The sequence below is a fragment of the Caloenas nicobarica genome, chromosome 1 (assembly GCF_036013445.1).
Source record: "Caloenas nicobarica isolate bCalNic1 chromosome 1, bCalNic1.hap1, whole genome shotgun sequence".
In the NCBI taxonomy this organism is placed as follows: Eukaryota; Metazoa; Chordata; class Aves; order Columbiformes; family Columbidae; genus Caloenas; species Caloenas nicobarica.
The window spans coordinates 2,720,469-2,735,521 of record NC_088245.1 but is presented as its reverse complement, the minus strand read 5'-3'; the positions used below and the strand labels follow the sequence as shown (position 1 = coordinate 2,735,521).

Below are 15,053 nucleotides of genomic sequence, written 5' to 3'. Positions count from 1 at the left end.
TATGTGTCTTTGTATCTCTTGTATTATCCTTGCTGGTTTTTAATGAATGCGTTTCTAGGGTGTTTCTAGGTGCTTGCCCCACAACTTGCCCAAATTGTAAGTTTAAATAGACTTCCTTTGAACAAAGCATGTGTGAGAGAGGAGAGAAAAAAGCATCACTTTATATTTCTGATGTTGATTACTGAAAACCTGATGTCATTTTCCATTGCGATGTGTAATTACATCACAGGATCCCGTCTCACCTGGCTCTTACCTGGCTGTGTTGCTGATGCTCTAGGTTGAGATGCAGAAGTGTATGAACAGTGAGTTTGGTTTGAGCAAGAGGTGTTTGGGGTTACACTGATGGAAAGAACCAGCCTCTGCTGTGGAGGTTGGTGTAAACTGGCTGTGTAATGTGTGCTGTTTGTAATGTGGCATCGTACGGGCTCTTTTGAGGTATCGTTTTCTTGATCTTGTGCTGATGTGTTAAGTGTTGTAGCTTTAGACACTTACAGGGCTCCATGCTGCTTGTCACACGCCGCTTTTCATTTCTGCCATGTCGCTTAAATCCTTCTGGTGGATTTTTTTGACGTGTTCAGTTTCTTGGACAAAGCTTTAACAAGAATCTGTTGAGCAGTAGAAACCATGGGATTCATCTGTCACCCAACAGCCCCTATCAGAGTTCAGTACCAGCAAGATGAAACAGCCATTTGGTTTTAATTTCTAGGCGAGGATCCAGTGGATGGCACAAGTTCAGCCCATCCTTTAGTGCCATTTGTCCGTGTTCTGCCGCTCCGGCTGTTAAAAATCCGCGTGACTCCAGACCTTCCAAGATGCTTTCGCTGCGTTTGCCTTGAAGACACTTGACATAAGTGTTTGAATATATTTATTAAATGTCTCACCCAGTCTTTAACAGAGACATCCTTTTATTCTTACTGGGTGTTATCTGTAAATGAAGAAATGTTGATTAATGAACATACTTAAAACAAGCATAGTACCTTTTGCTTTTTTCCTCCTTGTCGCTTAGCAACAGATTTTTTTCCCTGTGCGATCCCTGGTACTTCAGGAGGACTCTATCCACAACATCCTCTTCAATTCTTCTTGCTTTTCCCTTCTATAAGCTTTGCAAAAAGATTTGAGTAACTTCATCACCCCCTTAACGGACGTAATAAAGCACAAGAGGATAACATCGACCGATCATTCACTTTGGCAGTGTAAACTTCGCCGAATTCATCAGAAATCTGTTAAGGCCGATAATGTTTATCAAGAAAATTCCTCTCTTGTGAAGAATGTAGTGGGGAAAAAAAACCCAACTGGGTTAGAAATTGAGGGCTTTTAACTCCTTGAAACACATTCAGCGAATTCGTAGTGATATTATACCTTCTCATTTATGGGTATTTAATTGCACTAGGCTTTCTTTCTGACCTGAAATTTAACTTATCCCATGATACCTGTTTCTGAATCAATCAAATGTATGGGCTGTAGTGTTTATATATCGAGAACCCCCTCACCAAACCAATATCCACTGCTACCCCTCAAAATTGGAGTGTTCCTGCTTTATTCCTTGGTTGCTCAAAGTGATGGGAGTTCTGGTTTTATGCTAATCCTGTATGGCACAAAGTCTTGTATTTAACAGGTCAAATCTTCAATTATCCTTTTTTTAAACCTATTCCAGTGCGAGAAACAAGCCTTCTGGAAATAAAAGAAGATACGGACCTGGATCCAGAGGAGAACAGCACTGTCTTCATGGGCGTACTCATCAAAGGGCTGGCCAAACTGAAGAAAATCCCCGAAACCGTGAAAGCCATCCAGGATCGCCTGGAACAAGAGCTCAAGCAGATTGTGAAGAGATCCACAACCCAGGTGGCTGACAATGGGTATCAGAGAGGGGAGAATCTGTCCCAGGAAAATCAGCCAAGGTAAAGATATCTCAACCGCTGAACCTGCATGTCTGGAGAAGGGTGTCCTATCTTAATTTTGATTCGAAGGAAGGAAATTGATGTTGTTGTAGTTGCGGAGATCTGAAACGGTTACATTTCCAGGAATGCCTGGGTCTCATTGAAAGGCTCATGTGCCTTGAGCACCCGAAAGGCTTGGAAATTTCACAACTTATTCAGAAAGGGGAGACATTGTTGCTTCTCAGCTAAGGATGTGCCAAAGGGAGACGCTTCCTTCTCTGCTTAGCCCTAGCAGAGAATTTTTTGGCCAAACAGTTGTTTAAAATGTGGATTTGAGGATGAGAGCACAGTAAAATCCAGCATTATTTAACTAGCGAGAGGTGCATTATGTTAAGTACTTGATTTTATTTTTTTTTAGCCTAACTTTTCATTCTGAGCGGCTTTCCAACAGATTGAATTGTAATGCTGTCTCAGATTGGTATGTATGGTGTAAAGAACACATGGTGCCAAAACAAATACGAATTTCTTGTGTCGCACTGAATCACGGCTTTACGCTGGTGCTGATGCCGAGGAAAATTTTAAGCTCCTACACAATTTGACTTGAAAACATTCAACTCATTTATTTCTAGTGTAGCAGAGTTCAATTAAGCTGATACAGGTGCAAAGCTTTGAAGTTGTGTATGGGACTAATTATATCAGTAAATATATGGCCAAATGGCTAATTGATTCGCAGCCCCATTTACATTAATAGCAAGGTGTGGAAGCCAATAGAGAAATGTTGCTGCTCTTCTTCAGGACTCACTAGAACTGCTCTTTGGAAAACAAGACTCCATAAGGGTTCACTATCACTTCTAGCTGAAATATTAATTTGTGGTACTGCACACTTTTAATGATCGCTGTCCAAAGGGGATTTAATGGTCGCAAAGCAAAATGAAAACAAAAATTTGTCTTCATTATATGTAGTATTTGTAGTGGAAAATCACTCTAAAGGACAGCTTTAGCTTGATTAAGTCATCTTTCTTAATTCGTATCATTATCGCTGCTGTGGGAAGAGTTATATTCTGAAGAATTCATACAGTTACAGAACTGATAACTTGGCGAAAGCTTTTTGGGTGAGTCGGAAGGCAGAATTTTGGTTTCTGAGGCCAAGAGGGAGCAGAGCATATGCCTGATACTTGTTTTATGAATCAGTCTTGAGAGATTGAATGACTAGTCATTGTCCAGCGAAATAGAGAAATTGTATCAGATCATATTTTAATGACATCAACCTGCCCAGAGGGTTGGGTAAGGTACAGGAAAGTTCAATGAGTTTTGGCATGTGTTTACTAGGGGCTTTTGAGCCTTTAATATGCTTATGTTCTAGAGCTGTGAAGTGTCTTGAACTCGTGTTGAATAAGGAACTGAATCTAAACCTGAATAGGATGTGAAGTTTACAGCAAGCAGGTGAACTCATTTATATTGAAAAGAATAAATTATAGTATGGAATGGTATACTGCCCATAAATTAGTTAGTGTTAAATCAAAACTAAGTGGCTTTCCTGCTGTCAAGAAAAAAATAAATCTGAGCACAGTCCTATTTCAAGAGAGCTCTGTAAGACCCCAAATTGGAGCATAATGCGGCACCTGAAACTGCTTATTATTTGTTGGGCTGTTGTCCGTGATGCTTATTTGACCTCAGGATTCAATGAGGAAAACATTTTTCAGTTCACCTTAAAACTACTCGCACGTGGATGCCCCTTAGTCTGTCACTGAGCTCACTTATTCAACTATTTTACTTTAAACAGCATCCATAAAAGTTCTCGCTTCTGGCAAGTACCATGATGAATAAGGTGACTGACAGACCCACAGGGGCTGGGGATGTAGATTTGTGGCAGGTTTGGTGTCCACAGAACATCTATACACAGAACCCTTATACATGTTTCGCCGTCGCTATGTGGTGGCTCCCAAAGGTTGGCTCTTATTTTTTCCCATAGGAAAAGGGTGAAGTTTTCCTCCACTCGAAGATGAGGTTGACGATCTGCTTGTGGAGGTTCTTGTCTAATTCTTTTTGGGACAGTATACAAAAATCATGTTGAGCTCTCTCATTGTATGAGAGAAAAAAAATTTCTAGAACCTGGCCAGAAAAGTTGCAGATGTGATAACAGCCATTAAATTTAAAGAGATCAGGCAATGATTTTGCATTTTTCCTATTTTTTTTTAATTTGACTGCCTTTTGCCTCCTTACCTAGTATCACAGAATCACAGAATGTCAGGGATTGGAAGGGACCTCGAAAGATCATCTAGTCCAATCCCCCTGCCGGAGCAGGAACACCCAGATGAGGTTACACAGGAAGGCGTCCAGGCGGGTTTTGAATGTCTCCAGAGAAGGAGAATCCAGAACCTCCCTGGGCAGCCTGTTCCAGTGTTCCGTCACCCTCACTGAGAAGAAGTTTCTTCTCACATTTAAGTGGAACCTCTTGTGTTCCAGCTTGAACCCATTACCCCTTGTCTTACTGTTGGTTGTCACCGAGAAGAGCCTGGCTCCATCCTCGTGACACCCACCCTTTATATATTTATAAACATTGATGAGGTCACCCCTCAGTCTCCTCTTCTCCAAGCTAAAGAGACCCAGCTCCCTCAGCCTTTCCTCGTAAGGGAGATGCTCCACTCCCTTAATCATCTTTGTGGCCCTGCGCTGGACTCTCTCCAGCAGTTCCCTGTCCTTCTTGAACTGAGGGGCCCAGAACTGGACACAATATTCCAGATGAGGTCTCACCAGGGCAGAGTAGAGGGGAAGGAGAACCTCTCTGGACCTACTAACCACCCCCCTTCTAATACACCCCAGGATGCCATTGGCCTTCTTGGCCACAAGGGCCCAGTGCTGGCTCATGGCCATCCTGCTGTCCACCAGGACCCCCAGGTCCCTTTCCCCTACACTGCTCTCTAATAGGTCATTCCCCAACCTGTACTGGAACCTGGGGTTGTTCCTGCCCAGATGCAAGACTCTACACTTGCCCTTGTTATATTTCATTAAATTTTTCCCCACCCAACTCTCTAGCCTGTCCAGATCTCGCTGGATGGCAGCACAGCCCTCTGGCGTGTCAGCCACTCCTCCCAGCTTGGTGTCATCAGCAAACTTGCTGATAGTACACTCAATTCCCTCATCCAAGTCATTGATGAATATATTGAACAGTATTGGTCCCAGAACTGACCCTCGAGGCACTCCACTAGATACAGGCCTCCAACCAGACTCTGCCCCATTGACCACGACTCTCTGGCTTCTCTCCTTCAGCCAGTTTGCAGTCCACCTCACTACCCGATCATCCAGTCCACACTTCCTCAGTTTTGCCGTGAGGATGCTGTGGGAGACGGTGTCAATGCTTTGCTGAAGTCAAGGTAGACCACATCCACTGCTCTGCCATCGTCAATCCACCTTGTTACGTCTTCATAAAAGGCTATGAGGTTGGTCAAACACGACTTCCCCTTGGTGAAGCCATGTTGACTGTCCCTGATGACCCTCTTATCCTTGATATGTCTTAAGATGGCACCAAGGATAAGGTGTTCCATCACTTTCCCAGGGATGGAGGTGAGGCTGACCGGTCTATAGTTGCCCGGGTCCTCCTTCTTGCCCTTTTTGAAGACCGGAGTGACATTTGCTTTCCTCCAGTCCTCAGGCACCTCTCCCGTTTCCCAAGACTTGGCAAAGATGATGGAGAGCGGTCCAGCAATGACTTCAGCCAGCTCCCTCAGCACCCGCGGGTGCATCCCATCTGGACCCATGGATTTATGGATGTCCAGATTGCTTAACTGGTCCCTAACCCAGTCCTCATCAACTGAGGCAGACTCCTCCATTGCCCTGCCTTCCTCTGGGGCCTCAGGGGTACGGGGCTCCTCAGGACAGCCTCCGGCAGAGTAGACAGAGACAAAGAAGGCATTCAGTAATTCTGCCTTCTCTGTATCTTCTGTCACCAGGGCACCCACCCCATTCATCAGTGGGCCTACATTGCCTCTGGTGTTAGTTTTATCTGCCATGTATTTGAAGAAGCTCTTCCTGTTCTTGACCCTTCTCGCCAGGTTTAACTCTAAGGAGGCCTTAGCTTTCCTAGCTGCCTCCCTACATCCTCTGACAACAGCCTTATATTCTTCCCAAGTGGCCAGCCCCTCCTTCCATGATTTGTAAACCCTCCTCTTCCACTTGAGTTTGCCCAGCAGTTCCCTGTTTAACCACGCAGGTCTCCTGGCTCCCCTCCTTGACTTCCTGCGCGTCGGGATGCACTGATCTTGAGCTTGGTAGAAGCAGTCCCTGAATGTTAACCAACTATCTTGGGCCCCTTTACCTTCTAGCAGCCTTGCCCATGGGATTTCCTCCAGCAATTGTTTGAAAAGGCCAAAGTCGGCCCTGCTGAAGTCCAGGGTTGCAATTCTGCTCGGTGTTCTGCTCCCACCACAGGAGATCCTGAACTCCACCATCTCATGGTCACTGCAACCAAGGCAGCCCCCCACCTTTACTGCTTCGACCAGACCCTCCTTGTTAGCGAGGACGAGATCCAGCAGCGCACCTCTCCTAGTCGGCTCCTCCACCATTTGCATGAGAAAGTTATCGTCAATGCACTGGAGGAACCTCCTTGACTGAGGCTGGCTGGCTGAGTAGTCCTTCCAGCAAACATCAGGGTAGTTAAAATCCCCCATAACAACCAGAGCCTGTGACTGTGAGGCCATGCTCAGCTGCCTGTAGAAGGCCTCATCAACTTCCTCACCCTGATCTGGTGGCCTGTAATAGACTCCCACAACAGTATCAGCCCTGCCAGCCTGCCCCTTAATTCTCACCCACAGACTCTCAACTCGCTCCTCAACCGCACCTGGACAGTACTCTATACATTGTAGTTGCTCTCTCACATAAAGAGCAACTCCACCACCACGCTTGGCCGGCCTGTCTTTCCTGAAAAGGACATAGCCATCCATGACCACATTCCAGTCATGTGAGCTGTCCCACCATGTCTCTGTAATTGCCACCAGATCATAATCTCCTGACCGAACGCAGGTTTCTAACTCCTCCTGCTTATTCCCCATGCTGCGCGCATTGGTGTACAGGCACTTCAGGGAGCGAGCTGAGTACACCGATTTCACCCTAGGGGCCTGGGGGGCCTCCCGGTCTTTATGTATTCCAGCATGCTGCCCCACTGATGCAAGCCCAGCTACAACCCCATCCCCCTTCGAATCTAGTTTAAAGCCCTGCAAATGAGCCCTGCTAATTCCTGTTCCAGCATCCTTTTACCCCTGTGGGATAAACCTTTCCCATATATCACTGACCGGACTGGTGTCTTATAAAACCAGCCGTTGTCAAAGAACCCAAAGCCCTGCCTGTAGCACCAGTCCCGAAGCCAATCATTTACGGACTCAATTTTTCTATTCCGTCCCACATCATAATCCAAAAATGGAAGGAGGGAAGAGAAGATAACGTGAGCCCCAGACTCTTTCACCATTCGTCCCAAGGCCTTGAAGTCTTTCTTCATTCCCCTCAGACTACGGGATGCCGCTTCCTCCCCATCTGTCTGGAAGATCAGTAGGGGGTAATAGTCCGTTGGGCGCACCAGGTTGGGGAGCGCCCTGGCGATGTCCCTGATCCGAGCTCCAGGTAGGCTACAAACTTCCCGATGCTGAGGGTCAGCTCTGCATATCAGGCCCTCCGTCCCTCTCGGAAGGGAATTGCCTACCACAATTACCCTTCTTTCTTTTTTATCGGAGGCAGTCTTGAGGCGTGGAGTCAATCGCCTCTTCCTATGTGACCTCGTAGGTGGCCCTTGCACCACATCCCCACCTACATCTTCTTCAATATCCAGGGCCTCAAACCTATTACGGAGGGGCACCCGGGGAAGCAAAGCAGGTAGGGAGGGGGGTTGCCCGCGACGCCTAACTGGAACTCGCTTCCAACCCTCCTCAGCTGTTTGGCCCCCTACTTCTGCCCGACAGCGACAGGGCAGGGGCTCTCTCAGATCTTCCCTCTCTGCCCAACAGGGCAGGGGGTCCATCGCCTTTTGGGGGGTTCCCCCTTGGGGCCTTTCTGCCTGGCACGCCAGGGAGTTACTCCACCAGTCGATCTCCCTTTCACACTCCCTGATGGACCTCAGTGTCTCAATCTCCTCCTTAAGCTTTGCAACCATGACGAGCAGATCTTGCACCTGCTCGCACCTCACGCAGGCAGAATGCTCATCTCCCTCCCCCGGCAGCAGCAGGCTCTGGCACTCCCTGCAGCCGGACACCTGGACAGCCACGGTTCGAGGCAGTAGCTCCGTCTGAGTCGACACAGTCTTCTTTAGGCAAGCCCTCTTCCTGGAGGAGACCATGTTTGGCAACAGTCAGGGACACTGGCAGTAGGTAAGAGGGTCTAACAAGTGAGGAGTGACAGTCTCTGCGCCCTACTGCACGAGCTACCCCACCTGCTGCTGCAGCACAGTGTAGGTGATACTCACCCGCCTCACAAGCTGGTTGCCTCTCCCAGCGCCTGGTGGGCAGCGACGCGACCCTGCCCTCCCTGAGCCTTTTTCAAGGCGAGGGGCGGGGGTGTGATCGCTGTCCCCATGGTAATGCCCACGCCATGTCAGCCGCTCTCGCAAGGGCTGCCGGGGGCTGCCGGGTCCCGAAACCCAAACCCACCCCCACACTTCTCCTTACCTCGAGATAGCTCTGACGGCTCCAGCCGAGCTGGTCCCAATCAGCTGATCTCAACGACTTTTCCATACTGATTTGTGCCACCACGTGTCACATTTATCCACAAAACCATTGTCAATTGCCCCCAAATTTCTGAGATCAAGAATTCTTTTCTGTTGTGACTCTGAAGCAAGTAGTTCCCAGAGAGTAACAAACTCTTTTATGCCTCTCTGGGTCCTTTCTTTGCAGAACCAACAAGCAGTGGCCTCTTGGATAAGCTCTTCAGAGCTTCATGAAGTCCATTTTCTTATGTGGAAGTCCTGTAGTCCCTCCAAACTTGTCAAGTCTTATCCACGCTGTACAAGGCTTTTATTTTTGTGGCGTGTTAATTAGAGTGTGCACAAAGGTGAGCAGTGCTTAGTGTTGATAATGTGGCCCATTTGATCATGGGTGAATTGTCCTTTGATTTGAGTACTTGGTTGAGCTGAATATAGAGTTGGTGTGAAACTGGAGGGGATCATTAACTGAAGATGACACTGATGTGGCTGAGGAAACTCATGTTCAGCCTGGAGAACAGGAGCTGAGGGGAGACCTTCTGATCTCTGACCTGCCTGAAAGGAGCTTGGAGCCAGGGGGGGTCGGGCTCTGCTCCCCAGGAACAAGCGCCAGGAGCAGAGGAAACGGCCTCAAGTTGCGCCAGGGGAGGTTGAGGTTGGATCTGGGGACCAATTTCTTCCCCAAAGGGCTGTGGGGCATTGGAACAGGCTGCCCAGGGCAGTGCTGGAGTCACCATCCCTAGAGGGGTTGGACAGACGGAGATGAGGTTCTCAGGGAATTGGGGTAGTGACAATGTGCCGATGTTCTTGATGGTCTCTTCCAACCAAAAGGATTCTGTGATTCTGTGTAATGACAGAAGGATGTTTTTCACCAGTGGGATCACAAAGACTTGCGTGGCTTTATAATACAACTGATATTTAGGTTTCCTGAAACGTGCAACACAGAATCATTTTGGTTGGAAGAGACACTCAAGATCACTGAGACACTGTCACTACCCCATGTCCCTGAGAACCTCATCTCCGTCTGTCCGACCCCTCTAGGGATGGTGACTCCAGCACTGCCCTGGGCAGCCTGTTCCAATGCCCCACAGCCCTTTGGGGAAGAAATTGTTCCCCAGATCCAACCTCAACCTCCCCTGGCGCAACTTGAGGCCGTTTCCTCTGCTCCTGGCGCTTGTTCCTGGGGAGCAGAGCCTGACCCCGCCTGGCTCCAAGCTCCTTTCAGGCAGGTCAGAGATCAGAAGGTCTCCCCTCAGCTCCTGTTTTCCAGGCTGAACCCCCAGCTCCCTCAGCCGCTCCCATCACACTTGTGCTCCAGCCCCTTCCCCAGCTCCGTTCCCTTCTCTCAACTCGCTCCAGCACCTCAAGGCCTTTCTTGGCCTGAGGGGCCCAAAACTGCCCCCAGGATTTGAGGTTTGGCCTCCCCAGCACCAAGTCGGGTTGCTGAGACATGGACACGGTCAGGTAGGGTAAAAGACTTAGGATGGGCCTAACTAGACAGTGTGTCTTAGGCTGGAATATAGGTTGCTATGAATATAAATCCGTTTTAGTAATGTGCACTTGAAATGTGAATGTGAAGATAGTAAAACCTGGTAAAGGGCTGTTATAGGTTTCTAGTAGTTCCCTGTTAGTGGTGGAAAATAATTTTTAAAGCTATGTTTGAATCTCACCTCATGGCAGCCGACCTCGGCTTTAGTTTAAGTGGCCTTTTCTTAAAGTCTGGGTAAGCTTCCTAAAATTTTTAGATATCTGTGTTTGGAGAAAGTTCATGTAAAAGGGCTTAAAGGTAGGAATTGCCATTCTTATCCTTGAGAAGTGGCTCATTAGAGCATGGGTAGTACCTGCATGTTTAGAAATAGGGTGTTTCAAAAAGATGGAGCAAATTTCAAAGCACCAGTGATTTCAAATGGGGTCCATCTTTTTGAAAGACGGTGTATATCTTGGGTTTTGGAGAACAGGGTATTGTAGAAAAAGCCATGTTGTATTAGCTTGGAGAACTGCTATATCTTAATGAACCCGTGGGTCTCTTCTGAATTACAAAACATTGTTGAATAGACAAGCAAAATAATCTGGATGTATATGGGATTTTGGTAGGGATACATTACCAGAGCTTTAATTGTAGTTAAAAATCCACCTGGGAAGTGGAGGTGTATTGACAATTTTACTACTAAATCCTATCAATCGGATTCAATGCACTTTTCCCTACGTGTTCATAATACACTTCTGGCTTTTTACTTCATCTTGGGGCTTTAAAATAAACGCAGAAATCACATACACAGCAACACCCTGACCAGGCAAAGGACGTGATTGCTGCTAAAATGCACGAATTGTCGGTAGTGACCTCGCTCAGGTGTCAGCAGTCGCTCCACATCAATTCATTGTGTTATTGCCCAGACGGTGGGACTTGCTTTGGAGTGTGTGTCGCTGCCTCTCAACATATTTACTGTATTTCTCGGTGAAGGGGTGATGAGATTTCTCTGACAAATTGCCCGAGCCGTTCTCCTGTCATTCCCTGGACATGTTGTATTGAGGTCACTTGGTGCTGCAACCCCATATATGTAAAATCTGGGCCATATGATTTGATGCTGTTTTGTCTTGTTTGTGTGACACCGACTGTGTCTGCGTCTCTTTTGGGTCACCTTGTTGCAAAGATGACCTGTTAGATTGAGAAGACAGGAAAATTAGAGGTGCCGGCAGACTTGAAAACAGGGAGATGTTGAAATACGATGTTGTTGAGAATGGAAAAATATACTGGGTTGATAGTTAGAACCCCTGGAGAGCGTGGGTGGGAGAGATTAATGTCGATCAGTCTATAACATGAGAATAGGAAGGCACTGGAATTTAAATCCAAATAATTAATATAGTAATACAATAGTTTGGGTTGAAAGGGGCCTTCCAAGCTCATCTAGTCCAACCCCTCTGCAATGCTCAGGGGTATCTTCAAGTAGATCATGTTGAATTCTTTTCAGTATAGTAGTATTGTAGTAATGGCTCCGTAAACAAGTTGATAATGTGAGGTCAGGCTTGCTTAGGGACAATAAAAATGAATTTGTCAAACTATCCCACTAGTTCAGTCCTGCCGAACTGTTCTTTCTTGGGGCAGCAAGGAGGTATATGGATAACTACAAATTCCTTGGTTAAGGGATGTTATTAGAAGTCGGGCTTGCACTGATGAATTTTTCTCCATGGCATTCGATTCTATAATTTGATCCTATAACATGATCTTTGGCATATCAACCCAGGCTGCATGTCAGTTCCTCAAACATGAAAACCCCATTTCCAAGTTGTTCTAGATTTGGGTTTCCTCCTCTTTCTGTCTGGCTGACCAGCCACTTGTCCCAACTGCCTCTCAGTCACTTGCTATGACAAGTTATATATATGTATATATACATAAAAATATCGCGCTGTGTGTGTATATATATATGTATATGTGTATATATATCTGTTGAAGCAATGTTTGCCTCTCCCATGTCCTAGAGTGGGTTGAAGGAGAAATGAGCAGCCTCACATGCATGTTGTCCCATGTCCTGCACTGGTGGTGGGACAGCAGGATGAAGATGGATGAGTCTCTCCACAGGAACAGCTTTTCAGTTTTGCATGGACAGGGTAGTTATTAAGCTTTATGTAAAGCCCATATGGAGGAGAAAGGCTTTACTTCCACACTGGCCCTTCCTGTATGTAAAATGTAATGCTGCTAATATTGATAATACCCCTTTTTTTCTTTTTCTGGTGCTGTCTTTACGATCATGTTCTTTATAGTTCTATTTATCCCCTGCCAGCATCTTATTTAAATTTCTAAAGACCTGTAAAAAAGTTTTCTCTCGTAGTACCAACAACACTTTTCTTTAGGCATTGGTTTCTATTCCTAAATATGAAGAAAAATGATCTATCCAGCAGTTTCTATTGGATTGCTTAAATATATGTCTTAGTTCCATAATCAAGGTATGGCGATATTAGTTTTTCGATGTTGATTAGTACAATGATTCCTAGACACGTCTTTATTTTTAATGACATACATGTGGCCGCTTGAACTGTTCTGCTGTGCCCCACTGTGCCCTCTCAGACTCATCCGCTGGCTCTTTCTGGTGAATCAAGGTGCTTTTCTGCTTCACTTTGGAGCTGTGGAGTTGACATCCTTAGTAGGTGAATGATCCACGTGGGATCCCCAAGAAGTTGCTGTATTGTGCTCACTCCTGAGCTGCTGCAGTGGGATGTGATGGAGACTGTCAGAGCTAGAAATATATGGACATACGGATTTGGGAAGTGTGATCTTCACGTTTTGTTGGGGTTACATGTGCACTTGAGTTGCTCATTGAACGATGGTGAACTTGATCAGAATTTCTCTTCTCCCAAATAATTAAAAAAAAAAATGGTGAGTCATGGCTGCATCGCAAAATACTTAGGACTGTGCAAAGCTGTGTTAATTATAATAATTGGGCAGTAAAGAAGCCAGAGGAGCAGATGAAGTGGAATGCGTGTAGATGACGTTATAGCTGTACCACCTTCCATGTACTGGTAAAATCTTAATAACTGAAACAGTTGAGGCTTGATGTTTTAGGTTTCTGATGTTTTGTGTTGTTTGAAGCCTTACATATTAGTAACTTCATAATTCAAAATAAGTATCTTGTTTTCTATTTGTATGGGTAAATAATTTTTTTTAATTAATACTCTAAGTTTTGACGAAAAGGAAAGTAGTGTCCCTCCCTGTCAGCACCTGTGTCTGGGAGCCTAAAATGTTCCATAATATCATTATACTCAACTACAGTTACAGTTGTTACTAATGCGTTTGTCTTTGCTATACCCCTAAGTAGAAAACAAAGATGAGCAACTCAGGTGTGGAGGAGGGAGTGAAAAAGATCCCTAGAAGTTTTGAAGTACCAAACCTGAGCTGCCAACAGCCCCAGTTGGTCACCTGAAGCCCAGGGAGGGTTAGAAGCTCGGTCACCCCCCGGCTTACATGCGGCATTTGTTGCAAGATCGGGGATGAAGCCACAATCTCCTGACTTGTGTTGGGTGACAGCGTGTCCGTGGTACCTCCTGGGAGCTGAGCGGAGGTTGTCCTGATCGTTTACAGGTTACTGCTGGACCTGCTGGAACTTCTCTTTGACAAATTCAACGCCGTGGCCGCTGCGCACTCCGTCGTCCTCGGACACCTGCAGCAAACGGTGGCGTCGCCGTGCAGCCAGTATGATGGTGACATCAAGCTCTATGACATGGTTGATGTGTGGGTGAAGATCCAAGATGTCTTGCAGGTAAGAATCCTTCAGGTGGGCACGTTTTCAGCTTGAAACAGCTTTTATAAGCAGGATACCAGAGAATACCTCTCATCACACTCAAGAGACAGCAGCGCTGGAATTTGTCTTGATTTTTGGTAAGTGGCCACATTTATAACAGACTGTTAAACTCCAGTGAGCTTAAATACCTGGAAAATAAAAAATATGGGTTCATCTTCATGGTGTAGGGAAAGGTTGATTCTTTTTGCCTACCAAGTGATTTATCAGAAGCTTTCAAACAGTGACATTTTTGTTCTGTTTTACCATGTCATGCTTGTCTTATAAAGTGTCACAGCTCTAATTGCTTGTCTTCTCTTGTCATTATGCCTTGGTTATAGTCAGCTGAGACACTTGCTGTCAGGGTGTTTTCAGGAAATTCTCATTTGGTTCTTATTCTTAGCTGTGGCGTACTAAAACTGTACTTTGCTGAAGCGTTATTCTGATACCGTGCCTATCACCTTGGTGTCCGAGACAAGCAGCAGAGCTATAATCTGTCACAGGTTGGCTCTCTCGTTCTTGCTGTGAGGCTAACAAATGCACGTTCAAGGTTTTTCTTTGTTTCTTTTTGGAACTGCCTTTATATATAGTACACAGATGTACACCTCAACCGGTATTTGATAGAGGAGGTTGAAGAAATGAGCCTGGCGTTATTTACAAGAGGTGGCAAGATTTATGAGGGTTTTTCCACCTTTGGCCTGTTCTTGAAAAATGCTCTTTGCCTCATATACCAACACGCTCCTGCGTTGTAGGGCACGGGTCTATTTAGCTGTTACTTTAGATGCTTGTTTGACGCTGCAGTGATGCACACAGATATTTTTGCGTACAGAAATGCTACTAACCGTGTGCAGGGTGGGGATTTATATACTTCTTGGACATGGTAGATACAAGGTATGGGCTTTTCATCACGTCTGCTGTCTCCTTACCCACTTATTTGTCTTTGTAGTAAGTTAGTATTTTCATTCCCATGATACAAATTTTCGTCTTCCTTCAGTATTCCTGCAAAAACTCAGTTGGGAATGTCCTGCCAGAGAGGGGTTTTGTAAACAAGAGTGTCATAGAACTGAAACTTTCTGGCCCTATTGAAAGGGAAGGATTAAACTTAAGGTCACGATGAACGGGCTCGGCATGCAGCACCTCCAACCACCTTTTTGTCATCTATAATGTCTAGAAAAACTTCAAGAGCTTTGAGTTCTGCAGGTTTTGCTCCAGGAGGACAAAGCC

General features: G+C 45.9%; 1 protein-coding gene across 1 annotated transcript in view; it reads left to right on the top strand.

Moving 5' to 3' along the window:
- Window positions 1-15,053, top strand: part of EXOC4 (exocyst complex component 4) — a 415,407-nt gene that overhangs the window by 57,251 nt on the left and 343,103 nt on the right. Inside the window, exons 6-7 of the mRNA XM_065640979.1 lie at window positions 1,655-1,898; window positions 13,634-13,811. Coding sequence (XP_065497051.1) covers window positions 1,655-1,898; window positions 13,634-13,811 — 422 coding nt within the window. The remainder of the gene's footprint in view (window positions 1-1,654; window positions 1,899-13,633; window positions 13,812-15,053) is intronic.